This window comes from Bactrocera dorsalis, chromosome 6 (genome assembly GCF_023373825.1).
Source record: "Bactrocera dorsalis isolate Fly_Bdor chromosome 6, ASM2337382v1, whole genome shotgun sequence".
Taxonomy (NCBI): Eukaryota; Metazoa; Arthropoda; class Insecta; order Diptera; family Tephritidae; genus Bactrocera; species Bactrocera dorsalis.
In genome coordinates this window covers 35461323-35489259 of record NC_064308.1, presented here as the reverse complement: position 1 = coordinate 35489259, position 27937 = coordinate 35461323, and the positions used below count along the sequence as shown (strand labels likewise).

At 37.4% G+C, this 27937-nt stretch overlaps 2 protein-coding genes across 15 annotated transcripts in view; both read left to right on the top strand.

Moving 5' to 3' along the window:
* Positions 1 to 27937, top strand: part of LOC125779311 (uncharacterized) — a 329486-nt gene that overhangs the window by 6967 nt on the left and 294582 nt on the right. The gene's annotated exons all lie outside the window — the stretch shown is intronic.
* LOC105228402 (putative uncharacterized protein DDB_G0282133) overlaps positions 1 to 27937 on the top strand; it is a 170108-nt gene that overhangs the window by 9943 nt on the left and 132228 nt on the right. For 12 of the 14 annotated variants that reach the window (XR_007423216.1, XM_049460076.1, XM_049460081.1 and 9 more), the window contains 3 exons: positions 13839 to 14669; positions 18183 to 19277; positions 19408 to 20263. Coding sequence is in view for 13 of the 14 variants with exons in the window: in XM_049460076.1 (XP_049316033.1) it covers positions 13859 to 14669; positions 18183 to 19277; positions 19408 to 20263 (2762 nt within the window). In the remaining variant the exon portion in view is untranslated. Of the gene's footprint in view, positions 1 to 5988; positions 6175 to 13838; positions 14670 to 18182; positions 19278 to 19407; positions 20264 to 27937 lie in introns of all 14 variants that reach the window. The other 2 variants (XM_049460075.1, XM_049460078.1) reach the window with 1 other exon arrangement.

Genomic DNA, 27937 nt, shown 5'->3' with positions numbered 1-27937 from the left:
GCGCAAAGGACCATAAATCTTTCGCAGAACTTTTATCTCAAAGACTCGCAATGTCGACTCATCAGTTGTTGTCATCGTCCAAGCTTCTTTACCATAGAGCAGGACGGGAATTATGAGTGACTTATGGAGTTTATAGGGTTTTGTTCGTCGAGAGAGGACTTTACTTCTCAATTGCCTACTCAGTCCAAAGTAGCACCTGTTGGCAAGAGTGAATCGATCAGCAAGTTACAAATAGGTCGATACGTGAACTGCAATAAAGCGCTTTGTAGGATATTTTCTTTTGTAGTTCATGAAAGTTTTCCGACTGTTGTGCGTCTCACGGTGCAACTTCATTTAAGTCATTGCGTATTGTGAATGGTACGGTGTGTGCAACTTTTTGAGAACCATGGCAGCAATTGCAATTGCTGGAACATGATACTCGCTGGAAACAAACGAAGAACAATGCGATAGCTACTTTGCATGCCACTGAAGTTCTCATACTTTTCGCGAAGATCATTTCGACATATCAGCCTTTAAATTTGCGTCAATTATGGGATACGAACAAAATGACATTGCCAAAGACTTTTTACATCGTATTCGCTAAAAATTGGAAAGGGGCAAATTTCGATTGATACTTCCAGCGGTTTGATATTCCACCTGCATTTTGTCAATTCACTTCAACGAAAAATGAACTCGTCATGGCCAAACTGTCGTAACAACGATTCCTTGAGTGCACGCGCAATTTTAGCTGCCAAAAATACCGTGTTAATGACTTAAACTGGAAGATTCAAAGTCAAATTCTTGGAGGTTTGCGCTCATACAAATCGATTGATCGTCTTGACAATGAAGACGAAGCCGTGAATTATTCAGTGGAATTTCTAAATTCTTTGGAGAGGCTTGGTATGCCGTAGCATCATTTGTGTCCCAAAGTTGAATGTGACGCAGTTATCGAATACAAGGGGACAACCATTTTAATTCAAACGTATTCAGTTTCCAGGGAAAATTGCATTTGCGATGACAATCTACAGAACACAAGGATAGACGATAGAAGAGTGTGGCATAAATCTGGAAATGCTATGTTTTTCACACGGCTAGATATGCGTGGCGTGCTCATAAGTTGGGAACCCATCTTCTCTGTACATTTACGCACCAGAACAGAGACCAAAAAATTTTATTTATCAAGCTGCGCTACATTAAAAAAAATTTAGAAAAATCGTAAATATTTAATTTCAAGGCAATATAATTTTAACTTTCTTTTCATTTCAAAACACATAATTTCATTCAAGGCAACGGCTGCGGGGTCGGCTAGTAATTCATAAAAAGTTGTTTAAATTAGCTTACGCAACATTATTTCGCCATTCTCAATAGCAATACTGGCAAGATATATGAATATTGTCGTGATTTTGATCGGTCGGCATCTTGAGCTTCGGTATTTAAGTGTATTACCATACGTTTAGGTAATTTATGCAGCTTGCAGATTAAAATAATTAAATAAAAATCAACAAATTGTCTTGCAAAAATATAAATTTGGTTGCGAATAAGCATATTCTGGACCCCACTATTTGGCATGGTTGCTCATTTGGACCTAACATTTTTCTGTGGTGAACATTTGTTAACTTTCCACAGTTAAAAAGAGGCCTGAATAAAAAACTTAATTACTCATGTATTTGCTCATAATGTTTTCTTCTTTATGAATGTATATTAAAATAAAACGATTTTATTTTGAAAATATATTAAAGTTTTATATATAACCAATATTTTTGGGGCAACTTTTCCATACATTTTAAGAAAATAACACAATGCCATTTTCCGTGTAAAAGTCGGCCATGTTGGATATAAATAGAAACTCAATCCCGGTCTCCCCTTAACGTCTCTACATGGCCACCTCCCAGCTGTGCCTTTGTTTACATAGCATCAGCTGATTCTTTCTCTACTCCTCCTTTACGTCAAAACCTCCAGAACTCGATCAGCTGACAAAGTTCAAGAGATTTTGACGTTTAGCAATTGCTCTCTCAATTCCAATGAGAGATGAGTTGGGCATCTCTTTATCTCTGGCGCGGTTTTCAGGTATATTGGAGTACACAAGCAGGCACTTACAACCACTGACTAATTTGGATTGGGAGGTTTGTTATTTCGCTGATATTACTTTTTGTTGGATACAGAGGAGAAAAACTTCAGTTGTTTTGGAGACTTTTTTGGCGCAACAAAAAATTACTTTTATTATTAAAAGGCATAGGGTTGCTGTTTATTTTATTTTTAATTGTTTGTATGAATATAATTATAAGCTAATTTTAAAAGCAATGCCAATTGTCAAGACACCACCTCCAGGAGGGGGTAAATTAAATAAAACCGCCAAAAAAGAAGTCACAATCGAAGAACTAACAAAAAAGGCAGAGGAAATGGAACAAATGTGTAAAAAACTCTCACTGGAAGTAAATACCTCAAAACCCAAAATATAAAGCTTAAGACCACTGATGTAAAAAAAAATCCGAATTTGGAAAATAAGGTTGAATTCTCAATTAATAAGGAAAAACTAGCTAGACGGAATAGATTCTAAAAAAAGACCAACTAAAAAACGAAAAGCGGGGTATTCTCCTGATCTTCAGGAATAAGCCAAACCGCTTACCCAAAAACATAGTTCGCAATTATGGTGTTCGGAGATGCCAACGGCAGTAATTATAAAAAACGATTTGCTATTGCGAAATCGGAAGAAAAAACAGTTTTACCATTAAACTTTTAAATAATGGAATATATAAAATAAATACTTTCTCTATAGAGGACTACAAATGCATATCAAAAGCACTTTCGTGTTTAAATATATTATTAATGACTTAAAAGAGCAAGGATGCACTGGGTACTGTCAATCGTCTTCAATTGAAAACTAAAGCTCTCCTCGACATATATTCGGTAACATTCGAACCCATGGAGAACAAAAAAAAGATTTACGAAACCAAAACTATATTAAACTCAATTGTTTCTATTGAACCGGTAAAACTGCCTAAGACGATACCGCAATGCAAACACTGCCAGTCATTTGGCCACACACAAAGCTATTGTGGCAGACAACCAAGATCCGTTAAGTGCGCCGGTAAGCATAAAATGAATGTTCGAAACCAGAGAAACAGCAGCCTAAATGCTGTAACTGTACCGCAGCACATTCAGCCAACTATCGAGGGTGCCTTGTTGCCAAAGAATTACAGAAATTACCAGCTAACAAAATTGGCCACAAAAAAGCTGATGGTCTAGTCCAAAAAGTAGAAGGTTCTGTAAACTTCAGAACAATGAACATCAACAACAAGAATCCTAAACTACAGCTAAAACATCACAAAAAATTTACTTTTTCTCATGTTTTAAAAGCAAATAATAATTACTAGCTATCCCCGCAGCCGTTGTCCTGCGTGAAATTATGTGTTTTGAAATGAAAAGAAAGTTGAATTTATCATTTCATTTTTTTTTTCAATGTAACGCAGCTTGATAAACAAAATTTTTTGGTTTCTGTTCCGGTGTACAGAAAAGATGGCTTTCCAACTCGTGTGCACGCCACGTATATCTAGCCGTGTGAAAAATATAGAATTTCCAAACTTATTGCACACACTATGCGACTATCCTTGTGTCCTGTTGAGTGTCATCTCGAATGCAATTTTCGCTGGAAACTGAAATGGCAAATCGTTGGAACTCAAAGAAATTCGTTGAATCAAGCATTCAGCCCTTTGTATTCGATAGCTGCGTCACAATCAGTCGGGTTCCATTACATAGTTTCGGCGCTTGCAGATTGCAAAACATAATAACGACAGATCAAACTTTGAGACGCAAATGATGCGGTGGCATACCAAGCCTCTCCAAAGAATTTAGAAACTCCACTGGATAATTCACGGCGACGTCTTCAATGGAAAGACGATCGGTCGATTTGTATGAGCGCAAGTCTTCCGGAATTTGACTTTGAATCTTCCAGTTTAAGTAAAGAACATCTGTATTTTTTGGCAGTTAATATTGCGCGTGCATTTAAGGAATCATAGTTAAGATAATTTGGCCAATGTCCGAAGATTGGTGATGAGTTCATCTTTCGTGAATTGATAAACCGCAGATAGAATTGATATCAAACCACCGGAAGCATCAACCGGAATTGACCCATTTCCAATTTTTAGCGAATACGATGTAAAATGTCTTCGACAATGTCATTTTTGTTCGTATCTCATAATTGACGCGGATTTAAAGGCTGATATGGTGAAATGATTATCGCGAAAAGTGTGGGAACTTCAGTGGCATTCGAAGTAGCTATCGCATCGTCCAACATTTGTTTCCACTGATTATCGTGTTCCAGCAATTGTAATTGCACACACCATACCATTCACAGTACGCAATACGCCGCGTACATTAATCAGTAGCAACCGAAGGTAGAAGCAATCATCGTTTTTTGGGTGGGTTGTGTAAATTCATCCTAATGCATTAGTTGAGAACACACCTGAATGTCCATCTACTGTTCGGTCTTGCTTTCAGCGAAACTATTTCTTCGACGATGCATTCCATGAATGCAAGGTATTTTCAAATAGAGCAATGTTTTCGTAAGCGGATCACTGACGAAAGTTGAGAAAAAAACTCGTCAATGTTAGTTTTGTTGTTGGCGGTGTTACCACCTGCTGTAATGTATTCTCTGGGCTGAAATAAACTCTTTGGCCAATCTCCATATTAACTGCGAGACACACAACAATCGGAAACCGTTCATGAATTGCAAAAGTAAATATCCTACAAAGCGCTTTATTGCAGTTCACGTATGGACCGTATCGTTTAAGACCATTAAGCGCCATGTTACTTCCCTTGGTGACGTACTTACAAACGTATTTTATAGATTACACCAAACTGCAATACTAAACATTGATATGAGTTTAGAATGTGAATTAGACAACAGTGGAGAATATAGTACGATCCATATGTTGTCAACTTCGATATTCACTACTCTAAGTTGTATGGTCGTCTGATGAGCTACGACGATGGAGTGGATATCCATCATTTCCAGTTTGCGATTCCGAAAGAAAAGCAAGCGGATAGTGTTTCGTGCATTTATTGTTAGACATATAAACCGAAAAGGGATTGTAGTGTCCGCAAGGTCCATGAACCATATTGCTTTCCACCACTTCATATAATACTGGATCTTTCACACGTAAAGTTTTCACTGAATAATTTTCAATTGTTCAATTCAGAACCTGTCGTAAAGCATCGTAAATCGTAATAGTAATAATTTTTCTCTTGAATAGCCGGAATAAAAAAGCAAGCGATCGAGACTGAACTATTCAAATAATTTCCAAATCAAAATATTGAAAAACAAAACAGAAATTGAAAAAAAATTTTTTTGGAAAAAAGTTACTTTTTGGAATTATCCAATTTGCCGACTTTTCATGAAAAGTATAAGATGTTTTTATTTCTAAACCTTCCTTAATCCACAACGAACAACCTCTTAAAATTTCATCAATATTGGTTCAGCCGTTCTCTTAGCGTTACTAACGAACAAACATTCATTCGTTTGTATGAGAAAAAGAAAAGGACTGTTTTTAGGGGTTTTCCGGCAATTATTCGAATAATCCCTGAACCTAAACGAATATTTTAAAAAAAGAATTTTCAAATTTCGTTCAGTCGTATTAAAGTTATGAGCGTACATACATTTTGGCGATTCATTTTTACATACATACATATTTATATAGACGAAGATGTAAGGTTGTTTTTATTGTTTTTTTTTTTTTTTTTGAAGAAATGAAATATTGAAATGATTCCTACAAACATGAATTTTGAACAAATGCTTATGATTTGAAATATAATTTTTGTATTTATGAGTTGTATTAAATTTTGACATAAAGAGATAAAAAGTATCCTATGTCCGTCTCCTGGCTCTAAGCTACCTCCCTACCAATTTTCAGCCAAATCTGTTCTGCCGTTCTTGAGTTATAAGTGATGTAACTAACACGACTTTCTTTTATATATATAGATAATATATCCAATAACAGCATTTTATCACAGCTCTTACAGAAACTCAACAAACACAACGAATTCAACACTTCCTTACAAAATCGCTTATGCAAGCTTGAAAAATATCTTTTAAAACCAAAGATGTCTAAATGTATAAAAATACTTCTATGGAACTAAAATGGGTTATTCAACCACAAGAATGAAATCGAAATTGTTCTGAACTCGGAAAATGTTGACGTATGTATGATATCGGAGACACATTTTACTTCAAAAACCTATTTTAAAATTAAAAACTATTAAACTTCCCATATAATTCTTCCTAGCAATTGCGCCCGTAGTGGAAGCGCATATTAATTAAAAATACGATTAAACATTTTGAAGACGAAAAACTTTCAACTGATAAGTTTCAGGCTGCAACAGTGACTATTTACGGAGTTAAAAGTCCACTCTCACTTACCTCTGTGTACAGTCCTCCAAGACATCAAATCCAATTTGAACAGTAGCAACGCTTAATAAAAAGACCCATTATGAATCTATACATAAGGGGTTAAGAAAAGATCAGTTGAAATCTGAAATTTTACACTTTACAATAAGTATGCAACACGAAGCATGGAACAGTACACCGGAATTAAGGAAAATTGCTGTAAACGATATAAGAGAAATAATTAAATTAAAGAGAAAGCTACGACTTAAATGGATTCATACTCGATGGAGTCATGTGTAGAAGTTCACGCAAGTGAGGAAAGTTCTCTGATTGCCATTCACTTGGGAGTGGCCAGAAACGATTCTTTTACATGTGACTCAAGCAGCTCACGACTTCCGGTCTTTGACCAAGTATCCTCTGGGTAGCCTAAGAATATCCGTTTGAAGGCGAGCTAACGTGAGAAGGCGAAACATCCCCTGCATAGGGTTGTGCGCTGGGTTTGGGACCCGCCACGTAAAAAAAACACCCCCAGTGAATAGTCATAACCAGCCTCGGATGAGAGACCCCCCTTTTGATGACGACCATGGCAAACGAAATAAGGACTGCGAATTAAGGGCATGCACCTGGAATGTCCGGTCCCTTAACTGGGAAGGTGCCACTGCCCAGCTGGTTGATGTCCTCGTGAAAACAAAGGCTGACATCACCGCCGTCCAAGAAATGCGATGGACGGGACAAGGACAGAGACGAGTAGGTCCTTGCGACATTTTCTACAGTGGCCATATAAAGGAGCGCATGTTTGGTGTGGGATTCGTGGTGGGGAGAGACTCCGTCGCCGAGTACTATCATTCACTGCGGTGAATGAACGTCTAGCCACAATCCGCATCAAAGCGAGGTTCTTCAACATATCGCTGATTTGCGCCCACGCCCCGACGGAAGAGAAGGACGATGTGACCAAAGATGCCTTTTATGAGTGCTTGGAGCGCAGTTATGTGAGATGCCCCCGTCACGATGTAAAAATCGTGCTTGGCGACTTCAACGCCAGGGTGGGCAAAGAAGGTATCTTTGGTACTACGGTCGGTAAATTCAGCCTCCACGACGAAACTTCCCCAAATGGGTTGAGCCTGATCGACTTCGCCGGGGCCCGAAATATGGTTATCTCTAGTACTAGATTCCAGCATAAGAAGATCCATCAAGCTACCTGGCTGTCTCCGGATCGAAAAACTACCAACCAGATCGATCATGTTGTGATAGACGGAAGACACGTCTCCAGCGTTTTAGATGTGCGTGCGCTCCGAGATCCTAACATCGACTCGGACCACTATCTTGTTGCAGCTAAGATTCGCACCCGCCTCTGTGCAGCAAAAAACGCACGCCAACAAACACAAGGAAGGTTCGACGTCGAGAAGCTGCAATCACAACATACAGCCGAACGATTCTCTACTCGGCTTGCACTCCTGCTCTCTGAGAGCACTCGTCAACAACTCGGTATAAGGGAACTGTGGGACGGCATTTCAAACTCCTTACGTACAGCTGCAACCGAAACCATTGGTTTTCGGAAAGTGCAAAAGAACAGCTGGTACGACGAGGAGCGCCGTGTCGCAGCGGAGAGAAAACAGGCTGCCTACCTCACAACGTTACGATCGACCACAACACGTGCGGGATGGGATAGATACCGAGAGTTGAAGAGGGAAGCGAGACGCATTTGCAGACAGAAGAAGAAAGAGGCCGAAATGCGTGAGTACGAACAGCTCGATAAGCTGGCCGACAGGGGTAATGCTCGAAAATTCTACGAAAAGATGCGGCGGCTTACAGAAGGTTTCAAGACCGGAGCATACTCCTGTAGAACCCCCCAATGTGATCTAGTTACCGATGCCCAGAGCATACTTAAATTATGGAAGGAACACTTCTCCAACCTGCTGAATGGCAGTGATAGCACAACACAGGGAGAAGGCGAACCCGATTCCCCAATCGATGACGATGGAGCAGACGTTCCATTGCCCGATCATGAAGAAGTTCGAATAGCAATTGCCCGCCTGAAAAACAACAAAGCGGCAGGGGCCGATAGATTGCCGGCCGAGCTATTCAAACACGGCGGCGAAGAACTGATAAGGAGCATGCATCAACTTCTTTGTAAAATATGGTCGGACGAAATCATGCCCAACGATTGGAATCTAAGTGTGCTCTGCCCAATCCAAAAAAAAGGAGACCCCACAATCTGCGCCAACTACCGTGGGATAAGCCTCCTCAACATCGCATATAAGGTTCTGTCGAGCGTATTGTGTGAAAGATTAAAGCCCACGTCAACAAACTGATTGGACCTTATCAGTGTGGCTTCAGACCTGGTAAATCAACAACCGACCAGATATTCACCATGCGCCAAATCTTGGAAAAGACCATGAAAGGAGAATCGACACTCACCACCTATTCGTCGATTTCAAAGCTGCTTTCGACAGCACGAAAAGGAGCTGCCTTTATGCCGCGATGTCTGAATTTGGTATCCCCGCAAAACTAATACGGCTGTGTAAACTGACGTTGAGCAACATGAAAAGCTCCGTCAGGATCGGGAAGGACCTCTCCGAGCCGTTCGATACCAAACGAGGTTTCAGACAAGGTGATTCCCTATCGTGCGACTTTTTCAACCTGCTTCTGGAGAAAATAGTTCGAGCTGCAGAACTCAACTGAGAAGGTACCATCTTCTATAAGAGTGTACAACTGCTGGCGTATGCCGATGATATTGATATCATCGGCCTCAACACCCGCGCCGTTAGTTCTGCTTTCTCCAGACTGGACAAGGAAGCAAAAGAAATGGGTCTGGCAGTGACCGAGGGCAAGACGAAATATCTCCTGTCATCAAATAAACAGTCGTCGCACTCGCGACTTGGCACTAACGTCACTGTTGACAGTCATAACTTTGAAGTTGTAGATAATTTCGTCTATCTTGGAACCAGCGTAAACACCACCAACAATGTCAACAACACAGGATAACTCGTGCCAACAGGTGCTATTTCGAACTAAGTAGGCAATTGAAGAAACGACTGGCGCGCTGTTGTTGACTCGGCTATAATCGCATAAGCGGTGTCTACGCCAATTAAGAAGAAGAAGACTCGTTGCCCAGCTGATAAATCTATTTTAAATAAAATTTCTAAAGATCTTAATCGGAAAATTAAGAGGTTTAAAATCAAAAGTTTCGCAAAATATCTTCGGTCCTTAAGCAATGGAAGAAATTCCTACTACTCTCCTTGGAAAAGCTGTAAAAGACTACAAACACCAGAAACTCAAGTATGTCCCATTAAAATAATTGCTGATAGCTGGGCTAGAGACGATTGAAAAGAAGCAAAAGCATTTTCGGATTATTTAGCCAAAGTATTCTCCCCATTATCCTACTGCTTCTAGTCAAGAAAGCGAAGGAGTCTCAAGTTGCACAAGCAGTGAGCTAAATGAATAAATCAAAAAGCTGAAAAACAAAAAGTTCACCGGTTACGACCTGATTCCCGCCGAAGTCTTAAAACAGTTTCCTCCAATAAGTGTAGTAAAAATTGTCAACATTATTAACGCGGTTTTCATGTTAAATACGTGCTAACTTATTGGAAGATTGCTGAAGTTATGATGATTCAAAAGCCAGGAAAACCAGGATATGATGTATCGTCTTACAGGCCCATATCACTTCTCCCAAAAATATCGGACCTTTTTGAGAGAATTCTTATAAATCGTATCAATAAAATCATAATTCAAAAATTATAATTCAAAAATTATAATTCAATGTAGATGTGCTGATATACAATACATAGAGCGTGATCTAGGCATAAACCCAGTTGACGCAGATCTATTTAAAATTGCAACAGCACATAGCGCAAGATTGCTACAGCATTGTAACGAAGAAATAGCTATGTTAACTTCTAGAGATGGACCACCAAGACAACTGAAACGCCTCAAACCCAGCGATCTTTCAAATTAGCCAATACTCTCATAGTAGTTTTGTAATTTTGTAATTAGATGCTTAAGTCATATTCAAGTTGCTTGTTTATCCTTTCTTTTATTTGGAACTATAATATGTAGTTGCAATGTATACACAAAATACAAAAAAAATATATGCATATATATATATCAATTTTATACTATGTTCCCACTAAAAAATTTAAGTGATTAGATGATATTTAATCCTTTACTAATCTATATCGTTCTCTCTGCCGATGGGCAGATCATAAAGCAGATGTTTATGCCATTCAAGAATTCACATCGCTTAATATTTATTAAAAGAAAACATTGTTATATAGTATAGTAGTTTGTTTTGAATATTTCCATATAATGGAAATAAGCGACTTTTTTTGATTTCGGAAATCGATTTTCAGGTGAATTCAGATTCATTGCGTTTAATTCATTTGTTTGTTTACATTTTTATACTCTCGCAACAAAGTTGCGAGTATTATAGTTTTGCTCACATAACGGTTGTTTGTAAGTCCTAAAACTAAAAGAGTCAAATATAGGGTTATATATACCAAAGTGATCAGGATGACGAGTAGAGTTGAAATCCGGATGTCTGTCTGTCCGTTCGTCCGTCCGTCCGTCCGTGCAAGCTGTAACTTGAGTAAAAATTGAGATATCACTTGGTACACGTATTTCTTGGCTCCATAAGAAGGTTAAGTTCGAAGATGGGCAAAATCGGCCCACTGCCATGCCCACAAAATGGCGAAAACCGAAAACCTATAAAGTGTCATAACTAAGCCATAAATAAAGATATTAAAATTTGGCACAAAGGATCGCATTAGGGAGGGGCATATTTATACGTATTTTTTTTTTTGGAAAAGTGGGCGTGGCCGCGTCCCCTACTAAGTTTTTTGTACATATCTCGGAAACTACTATAGCTATGTCAACCAAACTCTATAGAGTCGTTTCCTTCAGGCATTTCCATATACAGTTCATAAATGGAAGAAATCGGATAATAACCACGCCCACCTCCCATACAAAGGTTATGTTTAAAATCACTAAAAGTGCGTTAATCGACTAACAAAAAACGTCAGAAACACAAAATTTTACGGAAGAAATAAAGAAAGAAGCTGCACCCAAGCTTTTTTTTAAATTGAAAATGGTCGTGGCGTCGCCCACTTATTGACCAAAAACCATATCTTAGGAACTATCAATCTAATCAATTTTACAGCAAAATAAAAAAATATGTAAATAACGGATAATGAAATCTCGATTATCACTTTATCATGCGAGAGTATAAAATGTTCGGTGACACCCGAACTTAGCCCTTCATTACTTGTTTTCTTTTTGTAGTGTCTAAATCAGCTGTAATAATGTAATAGATTTCCAATGCTGACAAGCTGTTTTTTGTACTAAGTGTCGGTCTGAATATGGTATTAGGCACACAGCTACACTGTTATAAGTAAAACACGCTCTCTTATTTTCATTTTGATAACTCACATATTGGCCGATATATGCGGTACTAAGTCACCGGAAGTTCGAAAATATTTATTTTAAGTATATGAGGGCTAAAGAAAGTATTGGTCCGATTCAACCCATTTTTGACATACAGACATACCATTGTAAGAAAAGGATTATATTTTCATTTTAGTTATTTATATCACACATTGATCGACATATTCGATCAAAAGTCAACTATAGGTACCGGAGTCTAAATATTCGGTATCTAGTAGAGACTTGAACAGTTTTTATTACAATTTTTGGTCATAAGGTGGCACACACTAAAGGCATTATTCCGTTATATTAATTGCTTCTTGTTGGAAATGAACGAATCAATTGGAATTTAAAATTGTGTTATATGGGAAGTAGACGTGTTTGTTGGCCGATTTCACAATGTGATATAAGAAAGCAAGAATAAAGCCACTTACTTAATTTTGTCGAAATCGGTTGGTAGGGTCCCGGGATTTGGGTTTCACCAAAAAGAGGGTGATGCCACGCCCATCGTCCAATTTCCACGCCGACTCCCATAAAACCCTCTCATATCATCTTGGGGGTAAAATTTAATGCCGCTATTAGGAGTTCTTAAAGGATTTGTACTCAGCAAATTTGGTTGTTGTAGCTTTAGTGGTTTAGGAGATATGTACATTAAACTTATTAGAGAGCAGGGCCACCCCCACTTTTTTAATTTTTTTTTACCACATGTTAATTACAGCTTTACATGTTTTCGGTTATTGGCTGTGGTCCGATTACGCGAACTAAAGCTTTATTTTTGTACTAAGGATACACATATCAATATTCATCGATATACCTCAGTGTTTACTCAAGTTACAGTTTGCACAGACGAACGGACGGATGGACGGACAGACAGACAGTTCAACGAATTCCAACTTTTTCCGTCATCCTGATCATTTATACTTGTATATATAACCTTAAATTTATCTCGCTTAGTTTTAGGTGATACGTGCAACCGTTAGGTGTACAAAACTATTATACTCTGTTGCTTGCAAGAGTATAAAAATTGGAACTGATGATATGAGTTTTCCTTATTCATTTCACAAAGTCGAACAGATAAACTGAATAAGAAACAAGTAAGAAAGGGTTCAAACGAACATTTTATGCCGTTGCATTATGCAAGAATCAAAGCCACGGAAATACCTTAGGGTGCAAAGCGTCAACCAGAGGATCAGAATATATAATACTACTGTGATCAAATTGAAAGGTGAACCTTCCAAGTAATCCCCTCCCGCTGCAATACTCTTATGGCAACGAATTTTCCAGTCATCATAGCAATTGGAAAAATCCTCCGTCGTGATGGCCATCAGAGCCTTCTTCGATTAAACTTTATATCCTCAATTGAGTCAAAACGGTGTCCTCGGAAGCTCCATCGTGAAGCTTTTACGCCTATTAAGCCGTCTCATAACATTTCGATTGTAAAATTGTATACCTCTGTTTTATTTATTTACTGATTTATCGCATTTTTAGTAGCTTTTAACAGTACCGTTATATGGAGAGTGGCTCTTTATTTCAATCATTTTTACAGTGTTTTTAGAAGTGCTCAAGACATTTGGGTTTTGCAGCTTAAGTGGCTTAGAAGTTATTTACATTAAACCAATTGGAGGGCAGAGCCTCAAAAATTTCGACCAACAGGTTCTCCTTATTACCCCATATTAGATTTCACTTAATGGCGTCTGATTGGTAATTCAGACCAACCGTCCTACAATGCCGAGAAATATCTGTTAGATATCTCAATTTTTATTCAAGTTACAGTTTGCAAAGCTGACGAACTCGTCTCTTCATCCTGATCATTTATATATATTATATACAATCATATATGTATCTACCTCGATTAGTTTTAGGGGATATAAACAACCCGTTAGATGAACAAAACTATTATCCTCTATAGCAACCTGTTGCAAGAGTATACAAAATTCAATTCAATATTTTACTTCTTTTATTTCGTATCCGAACTAGTGATTTTGACTCACAATATTACACCTGATATATTTGAAAATTTTTGTACAATTTGTTTTTTTTTTTCACCAATACATTTCAGGCTATATTTTAATTTGCGTAATGAAAGAAACCAACACAACAAATAAAAAACTACGACAGTTTCGAAAAAAGACAGGAAGTGCTGATAATCAACCTTTATCGATAAGCATCTACAAGAATATTGCAAATACAAATTCAAACTGGCAAAGAAAACAATCTTTAAAAACTAAAAATCAACTGAAGCATTCAGCTCAAAAAACTCGGGAGATTCTCAACAACCACAAAAGTTGTCAGTCTTTAAATAGAAGTCAAACAAAGTCATGGACAGCAAGAAACTTAACACAGAATAATTTAAATAAATCAAATGAAGATATAGTGGAAAGGAACGTCACGTTCGTACCAGCTAGAAGGACCTCAAATGAGGGAGTAGAGCTCGATAATAGAGCTAATGATAATTCGACTCTCATTCAACTAGAATTTAAACAAAAAGAAAAATCAATTGAAATCGTTTCAGATAACAAACTAATAGCCTTTGAAGGTGTATCGGAAGACGAAGACTTACGAAATTACAATGCAATGCCCAGAACTAAGCACAGGCCTAAGAGTATACATTTCTGTGCACAAAACTGTATGTGCGGTAATAGTGATGTTTGCATGCGCACATCCAAAAGCTCTGCAGGCTTTGACGTCCGCAATAAACAAAATTCTTTTGACGTGCCAAGCTCAAAGAAAATATATCGCCATGATCATCACCAGACCTTTCTAAGCAACAAGACTCAACTTTTAAGGGAAACGCTTTCTACAATGCAACTACAACACCATTTGAGCGTACAACAACAAGAACTAATACAACAACTACAATTAGTACAACGACAATATCTGATCCATCAAGGTATGTTATTTGTATGTGCTCTTGGCTTAGAGATCTGTCAGTAGTGAATTGTTCTAAATGCAAGTATGTAATTATGCAAATTTGCTTAGTGGGATTGAGTTATTCTGCATTTGTATTGCATAGTTTCAATACTTCCCACAGTCTCTTAATTTTATTTTTACTGTTTCCAAATTGTAGTTTGCCTTGTTCACTTTCGGTACGACCTGAACAAATTTTTTGCAATTTTATGAAATAGTGTAAATAAAAAGTTTTAAATTAAATAATATTTTAATCCATTTTCCGTTCTCTATTAATATGTTTGCCAAATAAACGCAATATTGCTACAAGGCAGTTACACGTATTGATGTTCTAGTTAAACCCACTTTCACAGAGTTGAAGGCCCTAATATCATAAAAAAGTTGAAGTTTCGCAACACTTCAAGCGAAATTTGTTTGGACGAATGGAAATTATATCGGCAATACCGAAGTTATAAACTTCACCCAAAATGCAGTTGAGTTGAAAGCCAAAATACATAATTTAATTGTACCTAAATAATCTTAGTCGTTTCTGATCTACTAAGTTTTGAAAGAGACATTTAGCATAATAATTATAAATTAATAGGAAATAAGTAAAGAACAATCACGGAAACAAGAGTTTTTTGATGGTGAAAATTAAGTTATGAGCATGAAGAGATATTTTGCGCCTATATTTTTCATTTAGAGTTAATTTACTTTTTTATTTTAAACTCCACCATCCAAAGAACTTAACCAACGAACTAACCAATGTTTATAAATTATGTTCTATTCAAAACTTAGTTGTATCGATTGTACTTCACATTAAATGAAAAGCATTTGAATTTCCTTAACAATTAGCGTGTTTTTTTTTTTTTTCAAGGAATCATTTCTCTTATTGGAAAACCCTGTATTATACCTTAAGCAGTTAGGAGTAGTTACAGACACAAAATAATTTTAAATATATTTTTATTTTGAAAGTATGGTATGTTATTCTATTTTACAAAAGTCTTCATTAAATCATCAACCTGATTTTTTACTGATTTTTTACCAAAATTTTAATAAAAAAAATACAATTGAAACGTATTTTCTGCTTGAGTTGATCCAGTTTCAACCAAAGCTCTTGCTGTGACCATCACTTATCCTTTATCTAAAATCAATGGAACAAAAAAAGTAATGTATTATTAATAAATAATCTCCTTCCATTTTCAAAGGCTTAAATTTTCCACCATTTCAATTTATCTTCATCTACATATGTCGAAATAAAAACAATAGTCCGACCATATTTTATATGAAATTTTCGAACTTTCATTATTTTTTAAATATCGATCAATAATAAAAAAGCATTGTTTTATCGTGCAACGCTCCATTTTCATTTATTCCATTAGGTATCACTTTGTTTCTTTTTTATACCCTGAACAGGGTATATTAAGTTTGTTACGAAGTTTGTAACACCCAGAAGGAAACGTTGGATACCCTATAAAGTATATATATTAATGATCAGTATGTTGAGCTGAGTCGATTTAGCCATGTATACATATATACGAACTAGTCCCTCAGTTTTTAAGATATCGTTTTGAAATTTTGCAAACATCATTTTCTCATCAAGAAGCTTCTAATTTGTCGGAAATGCTCATATCGGACCACTATAACATATAAGTGGCTACCATACAAACTGAACGATGGGAATCAAGTTCTTGTATGGAAAAATTTCACATTTGAAAAGATATATGCACGAAATTTGGTATAGATTATTTTCTAAGGCAAGAATGTAATATCGGAAGAAATTGTTCAGAGAGGCTCACTATAGCATATACCTAGCATACAAACTGAACGATCGGAAACAAATGCTTGTATGGAAATCTTCCTCATTTAACGATATATCTTCACAAAATTTGGTATGAGTTATTGTTCATAGAAATAATATAATATCGGAAGAAATAGTTCAGATCGGCTCACTATAGCATATAGCTGCCATACAAACCAAACAATCGGAATCAAGAGTTTGTATGGAAAACTTTCGCATTTGACGTGGTATCTTCACGTAATTTGATATAGATTATTTTCTAAGGCAACAATGTAATATCCGAAGAAATTGTTCAGATCGGATTACTATAGCATATAGCTTCCATGCAAACTGTACACATAGTTACTAAAAGAATTGCACCTGTGAAGGGTATATTAGCTTCGGTGCAGCCGAAGTTATGGTTTTTTGTTGTTTTAAGTTGTCAAAACTTAACTACGTAAATGGCAGCAAATTTAAATCTTGCGTTACTTATGGGACACCTTTTACGGGTCCGAACTGTAACGCGGAAAGATGTGAAAATTTGCACAATTATTCGTTTATTACGACAAAAGATCCACGGAGGCTTCCATTCGATAAAATAAATTTCAAAGTTGAAAAAATTAATTTCGGTAGATGTTACCCAACGGGATAATGGTTCACCGCTTACATTTTTCTTTGAAGAAAGCTCCGGAGAAAATTCTATGTAGAATTCTTCGATACTAGTAGGTAATGCATAAAAGTAAACACTGCGGTTAAATTCTGCTGCGTTCATATTTACAATCAAGTAAGTACAACAAATACAAGTTGATGAAATAAAATTTATAAGTAAATATTTTCATTATTTCGTCAAATCGTCAAGCATTTGAAGAAAATTATCAGAAAGTGGTTGTGTTTAGGTGAGCTGTTATTTTAATTACAAATTTTGTTTAATTTTGTGTTTAAACTTTGAATAAAGAAATAATATTAATATTCTCTAAAAGGCATATGAGAAGACTAATTAAAAATGAAGGAAGTGAAGCACTTTAATGCGTTACTATTTGGTAACTTTTTCGTGTTTTTATCATTGATAGAAATTTTTAATTACATACGGTTTCATCTTTTTTTGTAGAAAGTGTAAAAATAGAAGGCTTCACCGAATCGGATGTGTTCACCAAACTCAAAATTGCATCAGACTTTAAAAATGCAGCTTCTACTACAACAAATACCTGTTCTCAAACGTTTAAGAGTGCCCGAGAACGCTTTGCTAATTATCAAAAAACTCCAAAAATATTTGTCGGATTGACTTCTTATTTGCAAAGACTATTTTTAAGATATTACATTTTATTTTACTACCCCCTAAATCAATGGAACATATTTTGAATATTATCCGTCGTTTGCGTTCTTTCTTCATCACGATAATGCAGAATGTCACTGATTTTTCGCGACCTTCTTGAAAAAACTCAACTCAACCACCATTTTCGCCTAATTTGCCTTCACTTTAAAGAGTATCAAACTGACTTGGAAAAAATAATTAAAGAATTTACATTTTATGAACAAATTTGCCTTACTTTTTAACCATAGTAGTACATGTGTCTTAAATGGTTGTCATGAAAATGTTCTCAATGTGTTAGTCTGGACTTGGGAAATATTCGCCGAAGGATTCAGCTCTTGTATTGAGTATTAATTTAGACATTGTTAATTAAATAATTATCATGACACTTATGAAAAATATATATTTATCAAATATGTATGTTACAGGCTTTGTCAAACCTTTGCAATTGGACTTTCAAACGCAGCTTGATAGATCATCGTCACCTTTTAGTAATTTGTTCAGTCACGCGCACCAGCAACATCAGGCTTCGAACGCATTGACCAAATGTAATGAAACGTATTATGAAACAAATTATTTATTGCAACAGCATCAGCAGCAACAACAAATATATACGCCGCACCAAGCTAATTCGACAAAACCACATAATGAATATCGGCTACGACAAAGCCCACAACAAAATGACGACGAGGATATTGATAACGAAAATAAGAACACTCACTTGAATATCAGTAATAACAACAACATTAACCACAACGCCGTACTCGATGTTTGCGAAAACAAGCAATTTATTAATATTATTAATACATCTTTACAGGAAGAGCAAAATAACAAGGAAGAGCATACTTGTAGGTTAGATGTAGAGTGCAATTCTAACCCAACACATAGGGAGAGCAATGACAGTAGTTTGTGTGGTGACTTTAAGCCTTCAATTATGCAATGCATGGAAGGAGATGAGCCGTTATTGCAGGAGCCAATTACACATAGTTCCTCTTCTACATATATTTGCGGTGCTACTACTAGTTGTAATAGCTTTAAGCAATATCAGCGCAAAGCTAGAACCGACGATGATGGAAACAACAATAGTAATAACAAAAACTTTCATAATCATAGATGCATTGCATGGCAGAATCAACGTGACAAAGAGCAACACGAAAACACAACGAATATTATATCAGAAAACGATGACGACAATGATAGTTCTCAGCACACCAGCAACGCTTTTCCAGAGGATGTGTCAATGCTACCCGCAACTGAAGATGATACAAATTTCGTGTCCGGCATACATAATCGCAATAATGACAAAATATGCAGCAGTACACAAGCTCAACAAAATACACTAACCTTACATTCACAGCAAATGCAGCGCAGTACAGAATGTATGCGGCCTTCGTCGCCTTCGTCCATTGATGAACACCACAATGGCAATGAATGCCAAAATTCGGCTGCTAATGAATTGGATGAATTCACAACTTGGGTGAATCCTGTGGACCAAGGCAACAATATAACTGATGATATACATGGTGATTTTATTGAAATCCAGTGCATATTGTACATATGAATATATTTTGTTTATTTAAACTTTTTTATAATATTTTCATAAGTACAGACGATGTTATCTATAGATGTATGTGTGCTTTTTTGTTTTCGCAGCATATATGCATTACCAACAGCGCGTCGCGGGTGCAAGAAGTGGAAGTCCCAATGGAAGTAGATGTAGCAGTAATAGCAATCAAAATAGCTGCACTGACAATTGCAGTGAAATCCGTGATAATATCAAACATTATAATTATCCCATTGATAGTGCTGGCACGCATATGGACGACGTCGTAGCTACGCCATCTTCGCCTGTCAATGTACAACACCATAGGTTGCAGTCAGGGAAAAAGTTAGAAACAAGACAGGCATCTACCATATACAATATGGCTGATTCAAAAATGCGCCGTGGCATGTCGCCGTTATTACGGCTGGATCAGCAAACGCAGGAACATTTGCAGCAACAAGAACATGCAACACAAAAGGTTGCAACACTTGACCCTTTGTTAACATTGCCGCCGCCACCACTAATAATGTCGCCAGTAACGATTCTGTCGCCTACAGCAGCTCCTTCGAAGGTCATACCATCGACTATGCATGCAGCAGCAGCAGTAGCAGCGGCTGCATCGCATACGCAAGCACCACATCGTAATGCAGCAGCAGCTGTAGCAGTGGCAGCTGCCGCAGCAGCTGCCGCAGCGGCCGCAAACAGTCGCTGCATACGTGGTGCACAGATGACGCCAAATTATGGTGGCCTGTTGGATGCAGTAAGTGGTAGCAATGGCGGCAGCAACGAAACTCATTTCATCAACTACAATGACACAAACGCCACAGAGGCAAGCCATGATACAAACGTCAATAACAACAAGCACACCAACAGCCCAAAGAAGTACTACCACCCGCTATATGCCCACGGAATATGCCGTTGGCCGGGCTGTGAGCTAGCGCTTAATGACTTCGTCGCCTTCGTAAAGTAAGTGAAAGTTTAAAAGTAATACTGCAGTTACTCGTATAAACATCATACTTTAAAATAGTTGGACGAATGTTCAGAAATAATTGTGTATATATTATATAATAATATAATGCTGGCAGTGGTTTTAAAACAATTGAGATTTGGAATATATTTTGCATATCTTGTAAATTATTGGATTAATTAAAAACTAATATACAAAAATAATTCTGAAATTTGAACACAACTTCATGTAAACTGCAACCCTGAGAAATACTTTCAAATTTGTTTCAATTCTTATATATACAAGTAGTTACTCAGTATCCCTAAAGCAGTGATCGGCATTTCATAGAACAACAATGCAACCTAACTTCACACGTAAGAAACAACATCACACATGGTCGTACCGTTGAATGCTTCGTGATGCTATGACATATTTCTTGTGTTATTCGTAAAATGCATACCACATCAGCAATAAGTCGACGGGTATGTTCTCTCAGTCTAATAATGGTATTCTGCTCGCTAAAGGCTTGAGTCATAATAAGATAAGTTACTCAGAGGTGTTAAAAATTTGAAACGAAAAGCAAAAACAGAGTGACGAACGCTGATAGAATGCATTCGGCATCTATAGCCGATAAATCAGTCATTTCGTTAATAAATTGTAAATTTACATATCAGTTTTGTTTTTCTATTGATTACTGTGTGTTCGTCCGTCCGTGCATCTCAGTGCGGTAACTGTATGAAAAATAGAAAGAACGTAAACCTCGGTTGTACCAAAGCTAGAATACTATTCACAGGTGCGTTTCTTAAAGCATAAAATGGTACGAAAACGTCTTTATCTTGATTTTAATTCGATCAATTTGTATGTCAGCTATATACTATAGTGGTCTAATCTGAATAATTTGTTGGGAGATTTTACCGTTGTCTTGGAAAATTTCGCGAAGATATGTTATCAAATAAGAAAGCTTTCCAAAAAATGCTATATTGATCCGATTACGGATTTTCCGACAAATGAGCATCTCCTTAGAAATAAAAGAAAGTTTCAGATCGATATCTCAAAAACGAAGGTCTAGTTCACTATATACAGACAGACAGACGGATATATAATAGCTAATTTGACTCAGCTGGTCACGCTTATCATTTATATGTTGTGTAAGACAAGACAAGACTGTAGACAAAGAATCAGCCAATGTACATGCCGATGCCAATTTAATAAAAAACAAGCTGACCCCGCAGCCGTTGTCCTGCGTGAAATTATGTATTTTGAAATGAAAAGAAAGTTAAATCTATCATTTCATTTTTTTTTCAATGTAACGCAGCTTTATAAACAACGTTTTTTGGTTTCTGTTCCGGTGTACAGAAAGGATTGTTTTCCAACTCGTGAGCACGCCACGGCCGTGTGAAAAACATAGCATTTCCTTATTTATGCCGGAATACGTTTGAACTGAAATGGAAATCGTTAGAACTCAAAGGAATTCGTAGAATCAAGCATTCTCCCCCTTATAGTCGGCGCATGAAGATTGGAAAACATAATAACGACGGATCCTACTTTGAGACGCAAATGATGCGGTGGCATACCAAGCCTGTCCAAAGAATTAGGAAATACCACTGGATAATTCACGGCGTCGTCTTCATTGTCAAGACGATCGATCGATTTGTATGAGCGCAAGTCTCCCGGAATTTGACTTTGAATCTTCCAGTTTAAGTCAACAACATCGGTATTTTTGGCAGCTAACATTGCGCGTGCACTTAAGGAATCGTAGTTACGATAATTTAGCCAATGTCCGAACATTTGTGATGAGTTCATCTTTCGTGAAATAATATCGAGCCACCGGAAGTATCAACCGAAATTGTACCTTTTCCAATTTTTAGCGAAGACGATGTAAAATGTCTTTGACAATGTCGATGTTTATATCGAAAAGTATGCGAACTTCATTTTCATTCCAGTGATTAACGTGTTCCAGCAAATGTAATTGCTGGCTTACTTCTCCAAAACTTGCACACATCGAACCATTCACAGTAAGCAATGAATCAAATATAGTTGAACCGCGTACATTAATCAATAGCAACCGAAGGTAGAAACAATCGTCGTTTTTCGGGTGGATTGTGTAAATTCGTCATAATGCATTAGTTGTTAAGACACCTGGATGTCAATCTACTGGTTGGCCTTGCTTTCTGCGTAACTATTTCTTCGACGAAAAAAATCAGGAATTTCAAAAAAAAAGCGTAAAAAATGGTTTTTATATTCAGGCAGTCGCCATTTTTCAAAAAAAAAATTTTTCGTGTTCCCTGAGGTAGGGACTATAACAGCATCCTCCTTACTGATTAAGAATTTCTTTTGATTTTTTTTTTCAGACTATCAGGAGAGTCAGGATCAATGTCATCAGGTTGCGCCATTTTTTTTTACACCTGACTCTGCCCCCCTCTAATTATTTTAATTTTTAATATTTTTTTGTAAATTTTTTTTCTGTACTCTTAAGATATCAATAAAAACACCATAAAAAAAGGATAGTAAAAATATTTTTTGATTTTTTTTAATAAAATTCAAAAAACTGCCCAAAATTTGATTTCTAGACTAGAATACCCCCTTAAGTTCATATGTCAATACGAAGCTGCGAACCACTTAACTACTGTTGGTAAAAAATAGTAAGACTTTTAAATTTAAATTTCTCGCGAACCCCATTCGGTGAAATTTGTTTTTCTAGGTTGGTATGTTTGTCAGTGACATCCGAGCCAAATGTCATATGAAAATAATAATAAATAATTATTATATCGGTATTCTGCTTGAGACGATTGTCTCATGTCTCTAATTGTCACAATTGTAATTTAGTGATTTTGTTAGTCAGGAGTCTCATTGTGGTATTCTGGCAGATAAAGTATAGTAGTGTACTGTATAGTAGTATATTGTATCTGCCAGAATACTAAAATGAGATACCTGACTAACAAAATCACTAAATTTCGATTGTGACAATTAGAGCCATGAGACAATCGTTTCAAGCAGAATACCGATATTAGTGTTAGTAACCACATGTCTTTCTGAATTACATAAAGTACATTCGGCGAGTTTCATGATGAGTGAAATTATTCAACAAAAAAGTTAAATTAAGATTTGTTTGCGGAATCAGATCTCTAGTCCCGAAACATTCAGATAGTTTGAAAAGACCTTCGGTGATAATTGTTTGTCGCGAGCAAGTTTTTTTGATTGGTGCAAATTATTCAAAGAGGGTCGAGAATGCGTTGACGGTAATCAACATCAACTGATGATCAACACGTCAATAAAATTAAGGAATTGGTGCTTGAGAATCGACGACTAACAGTCATCATACTGGGATCGTTGGAATATCGGAAGAATCAGTGAAAAACATTTTGAATTATTTGGTCCTAAGAGCTAAGCTTTCACTTCCATGATTGGTTTCAAAATGACTCAATTTTTACGAGAAATAGCGTGGCGTTAACATCTGTGAAACAGTTCTTTCCGAAAGTTTTCTTCGATTATCGGGGTGTGGTGCCGAAATAATGGGCCGAAAACTCTTGGTTTTTGCAACACGATAATGCACCGTCGCATACTGAATTGATTCTTGACAGTTTTTTACCAAATTATCAACCAGTATCGTGCCTCACTCACCGTATTCGTCTGATGTGACTCCGTGTGATTTCTGACTATTCAGCAAACTAAAACGACCGCTCCGGGGAAACCGTTTTGAGTCATATGAAAACATTAAGCGTGAATCGCGCGAAAGCTTTTCCGAAAATTGACTTTAACAACTGTCTCGAGGATCGAAAAAACGATGGCATAAATGTATTTGGACCAAGGGGGATTACTTTGAGGGGGGCGATATAGCTATTGAAGAATAAATTCTTCTTCTTCTTTACTGGCATGGAAACAACATCGCGCCAGTCGTTTCTTCTTTTCACAAGGTGGCGCCAGTTTGAGATTCCAAGCGAATCCAGGTCCTTCTCTACCTGGTCCCTCCAATGGAGTAGATGTCTTCCTCTTCCTCTGCCTCCGCCGGTGGGTACTGCGCGGAATATTTTCAGAACTGGAGTGTTTTCGTCTATTCGGACGATATGACCTAACCCGACGTCGTATATCACATACAGCGCATCGTTCCATCGAATGCAATATTCACCGGAACGAATCAGTTGTTGTCATCGTCCATGCCTCTGCACCATGTAGCAGGACGTGAAAAATTAGTGACTTATAAAGTTTTGCGTCTCGCTTCCCTCTTCAACTCTAGGTATATATCCCATCCCGCACGTGTTGTGGTCGATCGGAACGTTGGGAGGTAGGCAGCCAATAGTTTCGGTTGCAGCTGTACGTAAGGAGTTTGAAATGCCGTACCACAGTTCCCTTATACCGAGTTGTTGACGAGTGCTCTCAGAGAGCAGGAGACCAAGCTGAGTAGAAAATCGTTCGGCGGTCTGTTGTGATTGCGACGTGCATTTCTTTTCAACAAAATAGTGGTCCGAGTCGATATTAGGACCTCGGAGCGTACTTACATCTAGTACACTGAAGACGTGTCTTCCGTCTATCACAAAATGATCGATCTGGTTGGTAGATTTTCGATCCGGACACAGCGGACAAGCTGGAATCTAGTACTACAGATAACCATATTTCGGGCACCGGCGAAGTCGACCAGCCTCAACCCATTTGGGGGTTGCGCCAAAGATACCTTCCTTGCCCATCCTGACGTTAAAGTCACCAAGCACGATTTTAATATCGTGGCGGGGCAGCTCTCATAGGTGCACTCCAACTACTCATAAAAGGCATCTTTGGTCACATCGTCCTTCTCTTCCGTCGGGGCGTGGGAGCAAATCAGCGACATGGTGAAGAACCTCGCTTTGCTGCTGATTGCGGCTAGACGTTCATCCACCGGGGTCAATGATAGTACTCGTCGACGAAGTCTACCACGAATCCCACACCAAACTTGCGCTCCTTTATATGGCCACTGTAGTAAACGCCACAAGGACCTACACGCCTCAGTTCTTGTCCAGTCCATCGCATTTCTTGGACGGCGGGGATGTCGACCTTTATTTTCACGAGGGCATGAGCAACGGCACCTTTACAATTAAGGGACGGGACATTCCAAGTGCATCATAATCCTTGTATCGTTTGCTGTGGTCGTCTTCAAAAGAGATGGTCTCTCATCCGAGGTAGTTGGCATCTTTTCATTCGGCGCGTTTCTTACGTGGCAGGTCCCAAACCCGGCGCACAACCCGGTATAAGAAAGAATAAATTAAGAGTTTTAAAATAATGAACAAAGTCTTACTATTTTTTGCTTATAGTGGTACTTATGTGTGTACATACATATGTATCTATGAAGAAGCGTGCGTACACGATTATACTTATCTAATTTTCGTTTGTTAAAAAATATCTTTTAAATTTAAAATTTTAGATCTTTGTCACAATAGCTGGTTTATTACTAGCCCTTTGCATAATCCCATAGAATTTATAACAATTAAAATTTGACACCATAGTTTTAAAAATAAATTTACAAAAATTCTAATTTGGCAGCGCAGACAAAGTCTGCATACAAGTAACAAAAAGAAAACTTTCCGATAACAACCAAATGTAAAAGTGACGGAGAGTTACAGTTATACTTGTTTTCGTAAAAGTAGCAGATTTCAAAAGGCTTTTGTTTTATTCAGTTAAAATATCGAATACCTCTTAAAACTAAAAATGAGCTCTTCTAGAAGGAAAATAATAATTAAAATTTCCGAAGAGATCAAAACAAACTATCCTGAAAAGCTAGTCAATAGTGCATAATGCTTACGCAGAAGAACACAATCTCCGGAATATTTGGAGGAAAATTACTTTTTTCCGATGGCAGTAAGGTCTTTGCATCTTTAGAATCATGGAACGCAATATTTTATGGGAAAAAAAGTTCACGGCACTCGATAAGGATATCTTCCATTCCATGAAAATGAGCTCTCATATTCGCCCGTAATTTTATATTTGCAATCCAAGCCCATAAGGGCGACAGTAGTAAGCTTGCTTTGATGATATCTGCTCGCGTACCTCTGTTAATCACAGGAAGAGTCTGTCGGAAATCTCCAGCAAATATAAAAGCTATCCCCCCCATGAGAGCATGCAACAGTTAACCAAGAGGCTCATTTTTGCGGATAGAACATATTGATTGTTGCTCAATGGATAACGGAAGTTTAAAAGATGAACGAGTAGTTTTTCCATTCTTCAGAAGAGTTGCAGCAATTCCTGACGAAGCAACTGCTATTGCTTCCCTGATTGTCTTATTTTAGCAAGTATTAAATTTGCAAAAACGTCTTGTCAGTGCCCTGGCGAATGTTGAAGGACTTACTTTATCGCAGGGAGCCGGAATAAATAAAAGGCTTTCTTTATAGTTCATACGACCGTTCACATCTGTGGTTTATTAAGAACTAACCAAATGGATTACAAGAATCTTAAACGTAACCGAAAAACGTTGTTGTTGTAAGGGGAAAACTATAACCATTCGTGGTTGCCAGATTTTCAACACTCCTCCTCAACAACAATGATTTTCTCTTCAACATCAAAAATTATTGTTTCATACCAAGTAATTCAATTATCTTTACATGTTTTGATTTACAAAGATTTTTAGTCAAAATAGCTGCTGCCATATTATCTGTACTTAAATATCTTAAATCAATTACATTATTCTTTACAACTTCTCGTATATAATGAAATCTTATATCAATATGCTTACTTCGATTATGGTAAACTGGATTCTGCGCTAAATGTTGCGAACTCAAATTATCACCATACATTGTGAGCGCCCTCTTGCTATTGTAGCAATCAATTTCACGTAACAAATTTTTCAAATAAACTGCCTCTTTGGCTGCCGCCGATAACGCCATGTATTCAGCTTCGGTACTGCTTAACGCAACTGTCACTTGTTTCTTACTCTCCCAAGAGAATACACAGCCTGCCAGAGTGAATGCATAGCCGGTATAGGACTTTCTGTCATCTACGCTGCTGCCCCAATCTGCATCTACGAAGCCCTCTGCTTGCTTACCCGTTTTTCTGAAATGAAGCTTTAAATTTTTCGTTGCAGAAAGATACCTTAGTACATGTTTTGCCGCTGTCTCATGTTCAACATGAGAATCGCAATTTCTTTGCGGCAACTTGCTGACTGAATGTAAGATGTCGGGCCTTGTCGTTACTGCCAAATACATCAACGCGTTAATAAGAGACTGGTATTCTGTAGCATTTACTCTTTCGCATTCAATTGTAGAACATTGAATCTTGAAACCAGGATCAAGTGGAGTAGATGCTCCGCGACACTGCTCCATACCATACTGCTTCAACAAATTTTGCACGTATTGAGAGTGACCAACAGATATGTCGCCTACGCTGCCAACACGTTCAATCTCCATCCCAAGAAAATGTTGAATTCTGCCTTTGTCAACAATGTCGAAACTCTCAGCGATTTGTCTCTTTATCGCCAATAGGTCTGTCTCACTCGAACTTGCCACGATAATGTCGTCAACGTAAACAGCAATGAAGTTATAACTTTTATCAATATTTTTCGTATAAAGGCATGGCTCATTCTGACACTGTTTAAAACCAATGGATTTTAAAGTGATATCCAACTTACGGTTCCATTCTCTGCCAGACTGCTTTATACCATATATTGCTCTCTTTAATTTTAGCACACGATCGGGATATTTGGAATTGATAAACCCTTCTGGTTGTTCCATATA